General features: G+C 38.9%; 1 protein-coding gene across 15 annotated transcripts in view; it reads right to left on the reverse strand.

Annotated features, from left to right (window-relative positions):
* LOC126764541 (endothelin-converting enzyme 2) overlaps nucleotides 1-17922 on the reverse strand; it is a 1258369-nt gene that overhangs the window by 469369 nt on the left and 771078 nt on the right. For all 15 annotated transcript variants that reach the window (XR_007668060.1, XR_007668059.1, XM_050482233.1 and 12 more), the window contains 2 exons: nucleotides 2688-2963; nucleotides 2371-2627 (listed from right to left, as the gene is read on the reverse strand). Coding sequence is in view for 13 of the 15 variants with exons in the window: in XM_050482233.1 (XP_050338190.1) it covers nucleotides 2371-2627; nucleotides 2688-2963 (533 nt within the window). In the remaining 2 variants the exon portion in view is untranslated. The remainder of the gene's footprint in view (nucleotides 1-2370; nucleotides 2628-2687; nucleotides 2964-17922) is intronic.

Genomic DNA, 17922 nt, shown 5'->3' on the forward strand with positions numbered 1-17922 from the left:
CGACGACTGTTTGTTTGATGACAAGAGATATTTCGTCTTGCCCTCGTTCACTTCCAGACCCATTTGCTTTGCTTCCGTGTCCAGTCTGGAGAAAGCAGAACAAACGGCGCGGGTGTTGAGCCCTATGATATCAATATCATCGGCATACGCCAGCAAGGTATGTTCATTATTGTTAAGTAATAAAACGTGGTGGTTTCAATTATAAAACACAGGGTTTGTCCACTCGTTACAATTATTTAAAAACTTTCAAAATAAGCTCCTCCTTCGACGATGCAGTGCTGCCAGCGCGATTTCTTAGCATTGAAGGCGTCACGAAAGGCATTCTCCGGAAAAGCCTTAGGAGCCGAGGTACATGTTGTTTGGATACCCTCTGCGGCGTCTGCCGCAGGGAAGATTGCCTCTTTATATTGGGATCATACTCAAGGATCCATGACGCGTGTCCTGTGATTACGTTGTTCAAAAATGGGGGGTGTTTTCACACATGTTCAAATTTTCTTGGCACACTTCCACTCGCCACAACTTCTGGTCGTCTGCGAGAACTTTTGGAATCATCTCCGCGCACAGCTTGTGCATGTTCAAGTGCTCTGTTACAATGTCATGAACCACAGATTTTGATAAATTTAACATCTGGGCAATTAAACGAATACTTAGTCGACGGTCTGAGTTCAAAACTTTGCGCACATGAGTCCCACTGTCGGTGTTTGTCGAGGTCGCGGGTCTCCCAGCACGGTCTTCTTCAGCGACCTCTTCCCAGCCCTCCAAAATGGTCTGGTGCCACCGAAACACACTACTTTTTGCTAAAGCAACATCTGGGTAAGCCTGTTGGATCATATCAAACGCCTCTGTCGCATATTTATCGAGTTTTCACACAGAATTTAACCGCGTACCTCTTCTCTAACGACCGCTGCATTCTCGGTTTGAAGCACTTGACTCTTCAGGTGCTCGAAGACAACTGAACAGCAGCTCGTTCGTTAGCTAGGAACACCCTCTACCGAATTCAGTCGGTGGGCCCACGCTCCGAAGTACGGTCGCGGCGAGAGAAAATCAGTCCTATTACTTTCCGAATAAATCCTGTACAAAATAAATGTTTCTTTGATTAAAAAATGCCTTTGTGTCAAAAATGGGTTGATCGGATAAATACATCCCTTAGTCCCCATATACCTAATATATAGGTTTTCGAGAAATGGGAAAGTACACTATGTACTACTATTGTACATACATATAGGTACCATACACTGAAATAAACACAAAACCATTGCATTTTTTTAAACACTTCTCAAACACAAGTGTAAACAAACGTTGCAATACTACTATATATGTATGTATAATCACTATTTTTAGCTTACTACATATGCATCTTGCAAAAAAATCGTAAAATCTTTAAAAAATTTTGGCCGCAACATAACTGACAAACAGACAGTTTTGTAAACGAGAGGATGGAGTCATGTGTAGAAGTTCACGCAAGTGAGGAAAGTTCTCTGATCGCCATTCACTTGGGAGTGGCCAGAAACGATTCTTTTACACATGGCTCAAGCAGCTCACTACTTCCGGTCTTTGACCAAGTATTCTCTGGGTAGCCTAAGAACATCCATTCGAAGGCGAGCTAATGTGAGAAGGCTTGGGTCCCGCCACGTAAAAAACAATACCAATGAAAAAAAAAAAAACAAAAAAAAAAAACGCTAATGACAGAAATACCATATATAACGGTACTTCCTGGAATATGTTCAGGAATGGCTTAAGACGATATGGTATATTTTATTACCAATCAACATTGAATTTGAAGTTTTTAGAGATGTTTAAACTTTAGGTGTTACACATATGCACTATCCGGTCTACGAGATGTTGTGAGGAGAATGTTTCTCCATGTTGGCATACAGGTGATGAACTATTTATTTCGTATCTCATGAGTTCATTTGAAATTTCTGCCATTTGTCTGGGTTGTAATATTGTCCTTATATTCAATATTGTCGAAAGTCTCTAATCGTTGGTCCTTAACTTTTGCTGTGGTTTACATCGTTGGGATCGATTATTATTCCGAGGTTGTTGTTGTGGTTTCGTGATAACTAACTTTGTTCTCTTGCTTTCTACCAAAGTTTTCTACATATGTTATGATGATGGTATACCCAAACTCGTGTAATGGTGACGAAACTACCGACTTGACGGAAACACTATGGGTTTTTTACAAAGTTAAATGAAATAAGGCTTTTCAGTATCTACGTATGGCTTACTTATTACTTATTAAAGTACATAATAATTTTTATTACATGAAAAATAACATATTGAAAAATTTTTTTATTGCTAAAACAAGAGACATACAAGCTGCCAAGAATGTTCAAGAATAACTAACCAATTTTATTTTTGTGTACTTACGTATCGTGAGAATTTTTATCAATTTTTATGGATGTGGGGTCGATTTTATTTCTGCCAAATATTTTTAATATATTTTCAAACCAGTCGTCTGAGGATATATCCATAGAGTCCAAATCTTTTGCTGCATAAGTAATATTAGTAAAGCCATTCCAAGGTTGAGATTGTATTCGTAGTGACGAAAGTTTAACTAATGCTGCCCCTTTAAGTGAAGGCGCACGCTTTAAATAAGCTTTGAGTGATTTGAAAATAAGATTGGTCTAGAATATAAATAATATGTATGTATATAAACTGAAAATAGTTGTATTATTATATTATACTCTTTTTATTGCGTTTTTAATATCTCTTGTAGAATGGTGAGTCACAAAAATTGCAGAAGTTACATCGGGTAGAGCCCACATTGTAGCGCGAGTACATATTATTGGATTTGGATTATCTGGTGGCAATATTCCAAGAGTAAAAAGAATTAGCATCGAATTATGTACAACGCGTGTAGAATATTTGACAAGCAATTCTTCAATTGCTTTTATATAATCTGGACTTCGAACCACGATAGGGTTATTCCATTTATATGGTAATAAATCGGTCCAATTAAGCTAGAATTGTAAAAGTATTTAAAACATTTATTATAACAAAAATTATAATAATAAGTAATAAGAGCGTACATACATATGTATTTGCCTGCATATTAGAATAACTTGCAACTGAAATTGAGCATAATAATTACGTATACAGCTTGTGATTTATACACTCGAATTAGCATGGTTATATTTAAAGGTACATTTAAATTAGTACTTTGATGCGTGATAAACGGCAGTGGCATAAATACGTTCCCCCCAAACATACCGGTTGTACCGATATTTTTGCAAAAGTGAAATACCAATTTTGAATGGGAGAGTAAAAAAAATGTTTTCAACGTATTTCCCAATGATTTTGACACATTTTGACCACCTTTCTGACAAGTGGTGGATACCATGTTAACAGAAATGTTTGTCTTTTTAAGCAAACCAATCTGGCACCCAATTTTAGACTCCAAGCCAAGTAATTTCATTGACGTCTCTACTAGCCCGATTAGTATTAACAGTTTCACCAATTTTTAGAAACTCAAGATACATATAACACACCCTTCTAAACCCTCCAAATATAGAGCACTGACTTCTCACTGAATCGATCTGTTCTTAAAGTCGATGTTGATGGTTGGCCCAAATTATTCCATCATTTTCTCTGATGTTGTTTGTTAATGACTGTTTGATTATTTAACATGTTTGACAGATGTCAAGCCATCCAAACGGGGAAAAAATTAAGGCTCGTAGACAACACATTTTTTCTACCATTACATTTGTATTTAACGCTCCCTTCATATCGGTAAACTTGGTAAGTTTATATCTGGAATTTTGTAAAAAAAATAACAATAAAAATTAACTAAATTGTACAAAACAATAAACGCACATTTTTATTTTTAAACAATTGTGCAAGCTTGAGTGATGTGCTCCCTGATACGTTGTGTTGCACAAATCGTCTAGAAAGAACTGCACCCCATTGAACTTCTATGTTGACAATGACGATTATTCCGTAGGTATTAGAAATGACGAGCGTGATGTTTGGATTGGTTCCTTGCGAAAGACTAGAATTGGCATGATTCATCAACCAAACACTTGAGAATTGCTCCTGATTGTAAAATTACCGTTTATCGTGTGTCTCTGCGACCGCTGCGATTGACGACGTCATGGATGTGTTGGTGTGAGGAGGTTGGCTAGATGTACATACGAGTATAGTATGTATACTCCTTTGCGTTCTCGGAGCTGAGACTCTTGGTATATTCTAACCGTCTTGGGCGTACTCTCGATATCTTTAGGTCTATTTCTATTGGAATTTGGATACATGTTGAAAAGGTGGGCTTGTTCTTCATTTCGATCATGATATTATTCTATATTTATGTATTTATTTATGCATTTTGCTTCAAATTAAATTTATTTTATTATTTATTTTTAATTAAAGCAAAATAAATTCAATCTGCTTTCTAACCAACACTGCTGTTCCACCATGTGCCTCTCCATTTGGGTGGTTTGTAACCAGCGTTTGAAAAACTACGCTACTCTCGTAGCATTTCATTTTACTCTTGCTACCACTCTCACTTTGTCGGGAGCCGCAGCATAGCCGTAGCATAACAATGTAAAGTATGTGCTCTACTCTGCTCCGAGTTTTGTTAGGTAAAAAACTATAGCTGGAGCGGGAGCAAAAAATTAAATTCTGCGCTATGCTCTGGCGTAGCGGTAGTAAAAAATTGGGAGCGGTAGCACAGCAGAGCTAATGAAAATTTTCATGTGCTACAGCTCCCGAATGTGTTTGTTGTTTTTTTTTCTTTTTTGCTATTTTCTGGCATTTACAAGTATGGTACAAGTTGGTATATAAAAGAAAGTCGTTTATAACTCAAGAACGTAAGAAGCAGGGTAAGGACATAGGATACATTTTATCTCTTTATGCTAAAATTCAATACAGCTCATAAATACAAAAATTATATTTCAAATCATAAGCATTTGTTCAAAATTTATGTAAGAATCATTTGAAAATTTTAGTCATTCAAAAATAGAAAGAAATAAGTAAAAATTTTCATTTCCAAACATGCTTAGTATATGGGTTATACTGATTTTGCTTCTTAACCAGGTAGTTTTTTTTTTTAAGACGAGCCCGTCCGATATATTTTAATATCACAACAAAAAATGGCATTGGAATTTTCATCGTCAAGGCACTGCGGATACTTTGCTAGATTATTGGTCAAGGACGCAAATGCATTCATAACAAACCAAACGCGATATCTAACGTAAAGATAAAGCGGAATAATTGGAGTGTTGATAAAAAGGTTTATTATAATTTTAGATATACAGAAATCTTTTCGATTCTTTGCAATATACATTGAAGTATGTATCGGGTGATTTTTTAAGAGCTTGATAACTTTTTTTTAAAAAAAAACGCATACAATTTGCAAAATCTCATCGGTTCTTTATTTGAAACGTTAGATTGGTTCATGACATTTACTTTTTGAAGATAATTTCATTTAAATGTTGACCGCGGCTGCGTCTTAGGTGGTCCATTCGGAAAGTCCAATCAAGAAATTTTCAGTGAATGGGCCCTAGAAAAGTTGGCAGAAAATCCGCTTTTTTATCGACAAATTTTGTTCAGCGATGAGGCGATGAACCAGAAATGTTGAATGGCTACGTAAATAAGCAAAATTGCCGCATTTGGGGTGAAGAGCAACCAGAAGCCGTTCAAGAACTGCCCATGCATCCCGAAAAATGCACTGTTTGGTGTGGTTTGTACGCTGGTGGAATCATTGGACCGTATTTTTTCAAAGATGCTGTTGGACGCAACGTTACGGTGAATGGCGATCGCTATCGTTCGATGCTAACAAACTTTTTGTTGCCAAAAATGGAAGAACTGAACTTGGTTGACATGTGGTTTCAACAAGATGGCGCTACATGCCACACAGCTCGCGATTCTATGGCCATTTTGAGGGAAAACTTCGGAGAACAATTCATCTCAAGAAATGGACCCGTAAGTTGGCCACCAAGATCATGCGATTTAACGCCTTTAGACTATTTTTGTGGGGCTACGTCAAGTCTAAAGTCTACAGAAATAAGCCAGCAACTATTCCAGCTTTGGAAGACAACATTTCCGAAGAAATTCGGGCTATTCCGGCCGAAATGCTCGAAAAAGTTGCCCAAAATTGGACTTTCCGAATGGACCACCTAAGACGCAGCCGCGGTCAACATTTAAATGAAATTATCCTCAAAAAGTAAATGTCATGAACCAATCTAACGTTTCAAATAAAGAACCGATGAGATTTTGCAAATTTTATGCGTTTTTTTTTTAAAAAAAGTTATCAAGCTCTTAAAAAATCACCCGATATGTATTACTAAAATTAATGGTAAATTTCTCTTATAATGGTATGTCAAAAATGTGTTGAATCGGACAAATACTTTCCTTATCCCCATATACTTAATACAAAGATTTTCGAGCTTCAGGGTGACTTTGTACCGCATAAATCGGCCAATATGTAAGTTATCCCAATGAAAATAAGAGAGCGTGTTTTATTCATAACAGTGTATCTTAGTGCCTAAAATAGATAAATTTAAGCGAAAATTTGGCCTAGCCCCGATATAACTAATATCAAGATTTACCTACTTTACTTCCCATAGGATTGGTTTTACAAATTAAAGTATTTCCGTGGCTTTGATTTTTGCAAGTTGCAAGTGCATAAAATGTTCGGTTATACCCGAACTTAGCCGTTCCTTACTTGTTTCTATTTGTCTCGTACACTATTTGTTTATGTTTATTATACTTAATTTGTTTGGAGCAAATTACAAAACCGTAAAGGTCGGTACACCTTGAGCCCGTACACCTTAAATTTAGGTTCAAATAAGCTGTTTTCTTTAAATGAGGCTTAAAGTTTTTTTCTTCTGATTTCCAGAGTTCCTCCATGTAGGGTGCCGTTGGAGGTATGAGCTACCAAACAATAATATATAGTAGCAAGGGGCACTTGTGGTCTGAAATTAAAAAAAATGGGCTTAGCCCCGCCTCTAACGGGTTAAATGCACAAAACTCATTTTCTTTTCTGGCGTAGACTCCGCTTACGCGATTACAGCCGAGTTAACAACAGCGCGCCAGTCGTTTCTTCTTTTCACTACGTGGCGCAAATTGGATATTTCCAAGCGAAGCCGGGTCCTTCTCCACCTGGTCCTTCCAACGGAGTGGATGTCTTCCTATTCCTCTGCCTCCCCCGGCGGGTACTGCGTCGAATACTTTCGGAGCTGAAGTGTTTTCGTCCATTCGGACAACATGACCTAGCCAGCGTAGCCGCTGTTTTTTAATTCGCTGATCTATGTCAATGTGGTCGTATATCTCATACAGATCATCGTTCCATCGAAGGCGATATTCGTCGTGGCCAACGCGCAAAAGACCATAAATCTTTTGCAGAACATTTCTCTCGAAAACTCGCAACATGGACTCCTCACTTGTTGAAGAAAGACGGGACGGGAATTATGAGTGACTTATAGAGTTTGGTTTTTGTTCGTCGAGAGAGGACTTAACTTCTCAATTTCCTTCTCAGTCCGAAGTAGCACCTATTGACAAGAGTTATCCTGCGTTGGATTTCCAGGCTGACATTGTTGGTGGTGTTCGTACAGGTTCCAAGATAGACCAAAGTTATGACTATCAACAGTGACGTGAGAGCCAAGTCGCGAGTGCGACGACTGTTTGTTTGATGACAAGAGATATTTCGTCTGTTCCTCATTCGCTGCCAGACCCATTTGCTTTGCTTCTTTATCCAGTCTGGAGAAAGCAGAACTAACGGCGTGGGTGTTGAGGCCGAATATAAAGGTCATAGGTATATGCCAGCAGTTGCACACTCTTATAGAAGATGGCACCTTCTCTATTTAGTTCTGCAGCTCGAACTATTTTCTCTGGTTTCGGTTGCAGCTGTACGTAAGGAGTTTGAAATGCAGTCCCACAGTTCCCTTATACCGAGTTGTTGACGAGTGCTCTCAGTGAGCAGAAGTGCAAGCCGAGTAGAAAATCGTTCGTCTGTCTGTTGTCATAGCAGCTTCTCGACGTCGAACCTTCCTTTTGTTTGGTGGCGTGCGTTTTTTGCTGCCCGGAGGCGGGTGCGAATCTTAGCTGCAACATGATAGTGGTCCGAGTCGATGTTAGGACCTCGGAGCGCACGCACATCTAAAACACTGGAGACGTGTCTTCCATCTATCACAACATGATCGATCTGGTTGGTAATTTTTCGATCCGGAGAGAGCCAGGTAGCTTGATGAATCTTTTTATGCTGGAATCTAGTACTACAGATAACCATATTTCGGGCCCCGGCGAAGTCGATCAGCCTCAACCTATTTGGGGATGTTTCGTCGTGGAGGCTGAATTTACCGACCGTAGTGCCAAATATACCTTCTTTGCCCACCCTGGCGTTAAACTCGTCTACCAGCTAGGCAGCGGCACCTTCCCAAATAAGGGACCGGACATTCCAGGTGCATGCCATAATATCGTAGTCCTTATTTCGTTTGTCATGTCGTCATCAAAAGGGAGATCTCTCATCCGAGGCTTGTTGCTTCCTTTCATTGCGGATGTTTTTTTACGTGGCGCGTCCCAAACCCAGTGCACAATTGTGCGAAGGGGATGTTTCGCCTTCTCACTTTAGCTCGCCTTCAAACGAATGTTCTTAGACTACCCATAGTATACTTGGTCAAAGACTGGAAGTCGTGAGCTGCTTGAGTCATATTAAAAGAATCGTTTCTGGCCACTCCCAAGTAAATGGCGATCAGAGAACTTTCCCCACTTGCGGGAACTTCTACACATGACTCCATCCTCCATTGGATTATTTCAAGAATAATAATTATCACACTCACAAGTTCCCTTGTTTAGGAAAAAAGAAAACGGGATAAATTCTTATGTATTAAATATATATACCATAAATAAAAAAGAAAACGAGATAAACTTTATTATTGCATTAAAAATATATAAAAACGAAATAAGGATTTTTTTCAAGTGGACAACAAAGTTTAACGATTTTCAGAAATGATGGTTTGTAATTTTACTGTAGAAAACGTAGCTCGACTGATAGCGACTACAAACTAAAGAGCTGAAATAGCTTAGCTAAATAACCAAATAAAAAACATAATAACCGTTACGCAGGTGACAGAAACGAAACACAGACAATTAATGACTCAATTATATGCAATGAAAATATAGAAATTGTAAAATCTTTACCAGAATTTTCAGGAAGATCATACGTCAGCAGGAGGGAAGCCGCGGAAAATTTAATGAGTCTCTATATAGAAAGGATTAAGAGATATTTTTTAGCCCTAACGATACTGGGGAAACAATATTGTTGGGGTTGCTAACGACATTTTGGCGAACCACGATACCACAGTTTTAAATTTAGGGGCCATATTTCTTACACGTAATTGAACAAGAAATGAGCATACTGAGACAGAATCGCAATACTTAATTGATTACTACAATGATGTCAATAAGAATTTGACATTGTTAATTAATAAAACAATAATGACGCACGGAACAAATTCAAATTAAAAAAAAAAAATTATAACAAAGCAAATAAATATTAAAAATCGAGAAACTGCGCTTAAAACATTCATAACTGGTTTAAATTATCCTTTAAACTAAATACTTTTTACTTTTACGCCTACTGATTTTTCTAATACTAGTAAAGAGAACAAGAAATTGATATCCCGAAAACAATACCAATTTAATAGAAACTTTCAAAATAATTTGAGGTATCCTCAAAGGAATACTAATACGAACCAAAAATATCCCAATTGTTCAGAACCAGACGTCGATCAATCAATTCAAATAATAAATAACCACAGGCTATACAAACTATCTAAGCACAGGCCAGGAGTAACAGCTACAATTTCCAAACCAATTATCAAGCAATAAATATACTAAAGAAACAAAATGAAAGTTCACAAGTAAGCACACAGCTGAACCAAAAATTCAGAGAATTAATAACATAGGTGAAAACCATTTTTTAGGGTAAAGTCTGATTTGACCCATATTATAAAACAGATACGAAAACCGAGCAAATCATTAGAATTTTCATAGATACGGGGCAACCAGTTCATATATACGAACTGGAATTTATACATAATAACAAAAACACTTTAGTAATTAAGAAGAGGGTAAGAACCATTAATGGTTCGACCTTCATAAAATATTTTTATAATATTATGTAATCTATTGGGCGCACAAGAAGGTTTTATGAAATTGATAACCTAAAGAGCGATATCTTAACTGGGATTAATTTCTTAAATAAAATCGGAGCCACAACTGGAAAAAATACAAAAATTAATCCTAGTATTTTCAGCTGTGTTTAACATTCGATGTTAGTTTGGTTGTGGGTTAGTTAAATACCGTTGCAATTTTGCTTCCTACATACATGAAGGATATGTGTTTTGTCTAAGGAAAGTGAAGCACCACACTCCAGTGACCAAGTCTCAATTCTGGCGAGTATATTAGTAAATAAGGATTGAGCTAAATTAACGTCAGAGACTTTTGTGTAGATTAGGACATCGTCAGCATAGATCTGGTGCTCAACTCCTATGTAATTTTTTATCATCCTACTAATATCATCGAAAGCAATGATAAAAAGGAGGGCTGAAAGAGGTGAGCCTTGCGGCGTACCATTAGAAAGCGGGAGTGTTGAAGAAAGAAAACCATTTACGTTGACTTTGAGTTTTCTGTTTGTGAGAAAGTTAGTAATAAAACGTATCATATTCTGGCCTATTTTCCATTTTCTAAGTTGTCGAATAATAATATGGGCTCCAATTTTGTCGAAAGCTCTGTGAAAGTCCAGAGATAGTACGGACACGTGGTTTTTGCTGGACAAAGCGTTAGTAATGAAGTAGTCTAGTTGGATTAAAGCATCTAACGTGCCTTGACCTTTTTTGTAGGCGACTTGATTCCGTGATATGAACTTGTTTCGCTGAGCATACCACATCAAGCGGTTAGCCACGATCTTTTCCAAAATTTTACCCATACATGGAAGGAGGGAAATCGGCCTATAGTTAGCAAGTTCATCGGAGGATTTGTGTGGTTTAAGTATTGGTATAACACAGTACGTTTTCCAAAATTGGGGGTAGACACCAGTATTGAAAATTTTGTTATAAAGCTTTACCAATCGGAGCTTGAGACTTTTTGGCATATGTCTGATAATGGGATAAGAAATTTTATCTTGCCCCGGGGACTTACCCTTAACGGTAGATGCAACGAACTCGAATTCAGACAGTGAAATGCTGGTTTCTATTTGTTTAGCAGAAAAAGAAAGAGGGGAGACAGAGTAGGAAGTGTGTTTGAAATTGTGTGCTGAATGAAATATCTGAGCTTGTTTCAGAATAGTGGTTTGCAAATAACTCAGAAATATCGGATGGATTGGTTACCAAACCTGTTGGCCCCTTTACGCATTGAATGGTTAGATTTCTAGGCACTCCAGAAAGTTTTTTTAAAGCGTTCCATATTAACTTAGGACTAGACGAAGGATTTATTTTGCTTGTGAAATCCTGAAAACATTTACGCTTGGCCTGTTTCGCGGAACCACGGAAAAGAGCATTGGCTGTCCTGAAAGATATTAGGTTTACTAGTGATCGAGCACGTTTGTATTCATACCAAGCTGTCTGTTTTTTTGCCCACAATTCAGCGATTTCTTTATTCCACCAAGGAACACTCTTTGAACTTGCTGTTGGCTTTGTATGAGGAATGCTAACATTCGCTGCTGAACGGATAATTTTTGTTAACCTCGCACTTTCTTGGTTAGGGTTGTCAGATATTGGGGTATTATTGCCATTTATCTCGCAATGTGTCTGAAACTTCTCCCAATCAGCGTAATCAGTTCTGAATACCTTATTTATTTTGTGGTTTTTAGTTGTTGAACCTAGGTGCAATTTTAGTAAAATGGGGAAGTGATCGCTTCCATGCAAGTGATGGAGTATACTCCATTCGCACTCTGTGGCAAGTGTGTCGGTGCACATTGTAAGATCTACATGGGAAAAAGTGGAGTGAGTGGAAAAGTGTGTCGCGGATCCGTTATTCGAACATATTAAGTTAGAGGAAAGTAAAGCGTCTTCAATGCATTTGCCCCTCTTGTTGGCTATTGGAGAGCCCCATAGTGGACTCCATGCATTAAAATCACCACCGAAAATTAAAGGAGTAGAAGCTTGGTTGATTAATTGCAGGATGTCTGTACTGGTAAAATGTTCATCTGGTGCAATATAGGTGCAGATAATGGTGATTTTTTTAACTAAGATAATATATGTGGAAGATTGTGAAACATGCCAATGTACTGCTTAGGAGTAAAAGCCGACAAGTTGAAAGAGATGTGAGTTTCAGTTAAGAGTATAATAGCTGGGGCATCTTGTATTAATAATTGAAGTTCATTGTAATTATTAGTGTAGCCGTTTAAATTCCATTGCAATAAAGGAATCATAAGATCTATGTAGGAAAAAAAGAAAAAGGGAAACAGAAAAGAGCTAGAATATCAACTCGTATGAGCAGTCAGTTGAAGCTGAGTGTCACCAATTGAGTACTAGTTCAAAAGAGAGTAAAAGCTAAGCGTATTTTTTCAGAGTCAATTTCTATTTGTTCAGTATGTTCAGTAGAGTATTGATTATCGTTGGAAATGCTTGTTGTTGGAAAGAGATTTTCGTGATTAGGTGGATTAGACTGCACAGTAGTGTTGGTAGTAGTATTGTTGAAGTCAGTATATTTATTAAGCGAGTTTAAGGAGTTGTTTAAGTTAGAAATGAGAGAGGCTGTTGTTGGACTGAAAAGTTTGGGATTTAAGAATGAGGCTTGTTGGGTACAGATGTCGCTGATATTTTTAGCTGAATGTGAGACGTTGTTGTAGTCTGAACTGATCGATGTAGGCTTGTTGATGGAAATATGTTTATTGTTGGCGTTTGATGAGTGATTTTTTCTAGTTAAAGAGTTTATTGATGAGTTGGGTGCAGAGGTGACCTCTGCGTTTTGTTTTGATGTACTAGGCAAGTCACTGTCGGCAATTCTATGAGTATTTTTAGATTTTGTGGAATTGTTGATGGCTGAAATTTTTGTTGGTGTGGTGGATACAGATACCTCTTTTGTAGGTTGAAGCACATGTGCAAAGCTAGCAGTGAGGGAAGGGAGGGAAGTATTTTCTCTATACTTTTTAAGGGCTCCGTGCATACTGCACTTTTCTAGTGTCTTTATTTTTAAAATTTCTTTGGTTTGCATATACTTTGGACACGCATAGTCAGAAGAACGATGCTCGCCAGAACAATTCGCACACATAACTCGGATGCAATCATTATCGTGTGCAGAAGGGAAATTGCAAATTTCGCATGTTGGGGAACCCTTACAATGTTTTTGCGTATGACCCAATTTTGGCATGACCTGCAGCGCATTGGATTAGGCACGTACGGTCGCACAGAGGTCATCCTCCATGCGATGTTTATTTTGTTTGGAAGGGAATAACTGTTGAATGATATTAGCATAACACCAGTAGGCTTTATAACACCTTCAACTTTGCAAGTGAACTTATAAACCGCGGAAACTTCGTAAGAACTCTGTCCTTCTATTATTTCGCTTTCAGGCACATCGTTTAAAAACGGAGCATAAATGGTGCCTTTGTTACAATTAAGATGTTGATGATAGCTAGCGCTAACAGTGCCAATGTTGAAAAGACATTTCGTTTTTATAAACTTTTCTGCTACTTGCTTATTTTTCACTAGCAGTAATAGGCTGCCGTCGCGTAATTCACTAATTTTGTTTATGTTTTTGCTCACGGTAAGGCATTGTAAACACGAAAACAAGAAACCTTCGAAAGGGGTGTAGAATTCTCGTCGGATTTAATCACAATATACTTTGGGTCATCACTTTTTATTGGCGATAAGTCAGGAAAAGCATCTTGCAGTTTTTGATACGATTTTTACGTTTTGGTTGGGGACCTTGGGCCAGCGCAGCAAACCTGTTGTCCCCGAACTGGAAGCCCACCGGAGCATAGTGGAAAAATTGTAATACACTGATATAAGTATTGAATTATATTTCTCACTTAAAATAAGTATTAATCGCGTTACTTAAGTAAGCAGACCGTAGTGCAAAAAAAAAAACACCAAAAGAGAGCTATATGAATAGCTATAAACTCAGAGAAAGACGTTAACTCAACTGCTCAGTACGAGGTTTAGTCGGTGATTATAATATCAAAAGACTCTATAAAGTCTGAGTGCTCTGAGGGACATGGTAATATTAAGAGGAGTAGAGATTCCGCATTTCCCAATATCGAGAAGTACCTTTTGGAATGGATAAAACAAACTCTCGATAAAAACATTCCCATAGATGGACCTTTGTTAAAGAAAAATTAAAAGAGTTTGCTACAAAACTGGGAATCCAGAACTTTTCCGCTAGCAACGGCTGGTTAGAGGGTTTTAAAAGGCGTCATGAAATAGTTTTCAAAAAAGCAGCTGGGGAATGTAAATTTGTGGACCAAGGTGTATGCAATCACTGGACTGAAGATCTGCCAAATCTTTTAGAAGGGTATGAACTAGACGATATTTACAACGCGGATGAAACTGCTTTGTTTTTCAAGTGCCTTCCGGACAAAACATTTACGTTTAAAGGCTAAAAATGCCATGGTGGAAAACAAAGTAAGGAACGCCTTACACATCTCCAGTGTGTAAACATGAGTAGTACGGACAAACTTCCACTTCTCATCATCGGGAAAGCAAAGCGACCTAGATGTTTTAAAGGTGTCAAGACTCTTCCCGCTGATTATGCCAACAATACAAAGGCTTGGATGACCAAGACATTATTTAAAGATTGGCTGAAAAAAGTTGACAGACAAATGAAGATAAAACGAAAAAAAAATCTGTTATTCATTGACAACTGTGCTGCCCATACGGACTTTCCAACACTTTCGAACGTAAAAGTAATGTTTTTACCTGCTAACACCACTAGTAAAGTTCAATCATTAGATCAAGGCATCATTCATACTTTTAAACGCTTTTATCGAAGAGAAGTCGCTAAACATGTTCTTAAGAGTCTGGAAGAAAACAGTAGCCCTGACATTAACCTACTTCTAGCTATGAAATTTGCCAGAAAAGCATGGTACTTAGTAAGTGACGTAATTGTTAAAAACTGCTTCAAGAAAGCTGGGTTTTGGAAAAGTACAGATAAACAAGACCTGCCAGAGGAAAATGATGTTGAAGTTGGACCTAACAAAGAGGAATGGTCTAAGCTCGTGTCTCACGAATCCAATATGTTAGTGCCGAGCTTCGAAGATTTCGTTCAAATTGACGACGACGTAACTACCGCTGGAGAACAAACCGACGACAATATCGTTAAGAATTGTGCGGACACCTGTTTTGCTGGAAATGACAGTGACGACGAGGCACAGATTTCAGAAACAGAAATAAAAATCATTCCAATGAAGCTAGCTTTTAGTGCGTTGGAGATGGTCCATCAGTACTTTGAATACACGGCGGTTGTTGATCAAGGAATATTCGAGATACTAAAACACAAACCCACACGAAATTGATGAAGTTTTTAAGTGTAGATAAGTCCTAAATAAAATAAAGTTACATAGTGCATGCTTTTTTGTTTTGTTTTCGTAAGCATTTAAAAATATGTGTGTACATATGTTGTGCATATCATGCACATAAATTTATCATATTATATCAGTAATACAATTCCTTCAAAATTTGTTTTTAGAAAACTTTATTTCCTTCTCTCCGCATACCGGCTCTGCGGACGAGTGACCAACCCTATCCGGATTACTCGTGGGACCAAACATGAACGAAAACAATAATGCAACAACAACAACAACATCAACTACAACAACCAAATTGACGACAACAGCAACGACTAAGGACATGAACTATCGGAATCCTATTACGGAATCCGAAGAAGAAGAAGAGCTACTTGCCTCCAGCCAGGAGACGAGTAAGAGTACTACCGGACATACCAACCAAAGTATACCGGTAGATACAGCAGTAAAAGCCCCTGATATAAGGGTGGAAGCGTCCACCTCCAAGGCTGCCATGAGCACCAACCAAAGTGCACTGGCGGCTAAAGGAGAAAACAGAAAGAAGCGCAAGAAATCCCAGAATCAGCTGAGGAAAACCGGTACCAGAGGGCAGTCTTCATACTAGGGAAGATAGCCAAAGACCAGGCAGCCGGTACCCCAGTTGATGAGGCCGAAACAAAGCGCCTCAAAACTATTGTAGAGGAATATGAAGGCTACCTGAAAAGGAAGCAATCACAACCTCAAGAAGAGAGCAAGCGAGAGAGCACTTCTCAGAAGAGAAATCTCTCCATCACAGAAGTACCCGGAACTCAGCCCAAAAAACCGAGGCGAAGCGAAGGTGAACACAGCAGCACAACAACGGCAAGGCATTTCTGCGATGTTGCCAGAGATAGCCTGCAGGTGGCCATCATAGACGGAAATTCCTCCTCTCCGAACACAATGCAGAAGAGATGGGTGGAGATCGACGTCAGATTGTCGAGTATGGTACTAAGCTATGTACTCGACAATCCTGCGGGTCCTCACCCGGAGTTTGACTCTTCTGAGACCCTCAGGGGCTACAGGGTCATCAAGTGCGCGGACCAGGCCTCGCTGGATTTCCTGACGGGTAGTGTGGCTAAAATTAACAACGCCTTTGTAGGCCTCCAATTGAGGCTTATACCCGCCAAGGACATTCCGAAGAGACCTCGTGCTCGCATTTGGTTACCCCCTCTAGAGGAGCCAGGCGAAAAACTCCTGCGGTGCATCAAGCTGCAGATCAAATCTATACCTAGTATAGATGATTGGCAGCTAATCAAGGAGGAAAAACCGAATAAAGCAAGCAAGCCAATACTAGTGGCCATTTGTGATGAGTCCATTGAGGCTCTGAAGAAGACTGATTACAAAATCAGCTTCGGAATCCGCAAAGCCAGACTAAAAATATTCCAAGGCGACAAAGCGGCTGACGAAGACGACACGGAAGAGGTCGACGACGCCAGCCAGTTGCTAAAGAATGTGGGCATCGAAGAAACCCGAGATGCCCAATAACATAAGATGCGTGCAGATAAACCTGCAACACTCGAAGAGTGCTACAGCGAATCTGACAACCCTCGTGAATGAGGGGGGCATCGACATCAGCCTAGTACAGGAGCCCTGGGTCAATGAAGATACCATTAAAGGGCTAAACAGCAGCAACCATAACCTGTTTTACACACGGAACAGAGGTAAACCTAGGGCATGCATTCTTATCAATAAAAGTATAAATGCATTTCTTTGTCCTAATTACAGCACAGCAGATATCACAGTGGTAAAGGTGGAACAGAAGGATAAGCCCTTCTTCTTGGTCTCGGCCTACTTGGCCCATGACGAAGACATACCACCGGCCCCGCTCACCAGACTAGTAGAGGAGAACAGGAAGGAAGATGTCCTAATAGGGTGTGATGCAAACGCAAGGCACACCGTATGGGGTAGCTCCAGAATAAACACCAGAGGTGAGTCACTCTTGCAGTATATTTTGAATAGTAATCTAAGTATTTGCAACAAGGGCGATAAGCCAACTTTTATTTTCCCAAGCTCGGATAGGTTTCCGGGGTGGGAGGAAGTGCTTGACCTCACGCTATCAACAGACACAGACAGTCTCGTTGTGGATAACTGGAGGGTATCCGATGAGCTTCTTCCATGTCGGATCAATCCTGGATACTTTTCAGCATCCGCGAGAAGTACAGTGCGCCTCTCACATACCGGAACCCTAGAAGAACGGCATGGGGAAAATTTACCAGTATAGCAACAAAATGCCTTGAAAAGGGAGGCAATAAGAGTATCAGAAATCCTGAGGAATTAGATTCAGAAGTAGAGAAGTTGGAAAAAATCCTAACCACAACTTTTAATAAATCTACTCCGCTAACAGTTTTGAAAAAGAGAAAGTCTCTTCCTTGGTGGAACAGTGAACTCAAGAATTTGAGAACACAACTAAGGAAAGCTTTCAATGAGAGTTTTAGAACCAAAAT

This window comes from Bactrocera neohumeralis, unplaced genomic scaffold (assembly GCF_024586455.1).
Source record: "Bactrocera neohumeralis isolate Rockhampton unplaced genomic scaffold, APGP_CSIRO_Bneo_wtdbg2-racon-allhic-juicebox.fasta_v2 cluster09, whole genome shotgun sequence".
In the NCBI taxonomy this organism is placed as follows: domain Eukaryota; kingdom Metazoa; phylum Arthropoda; class Insecta; order Diptera; family Tephritidae; genus Bactrocera; species Bactrocera neohumeralis.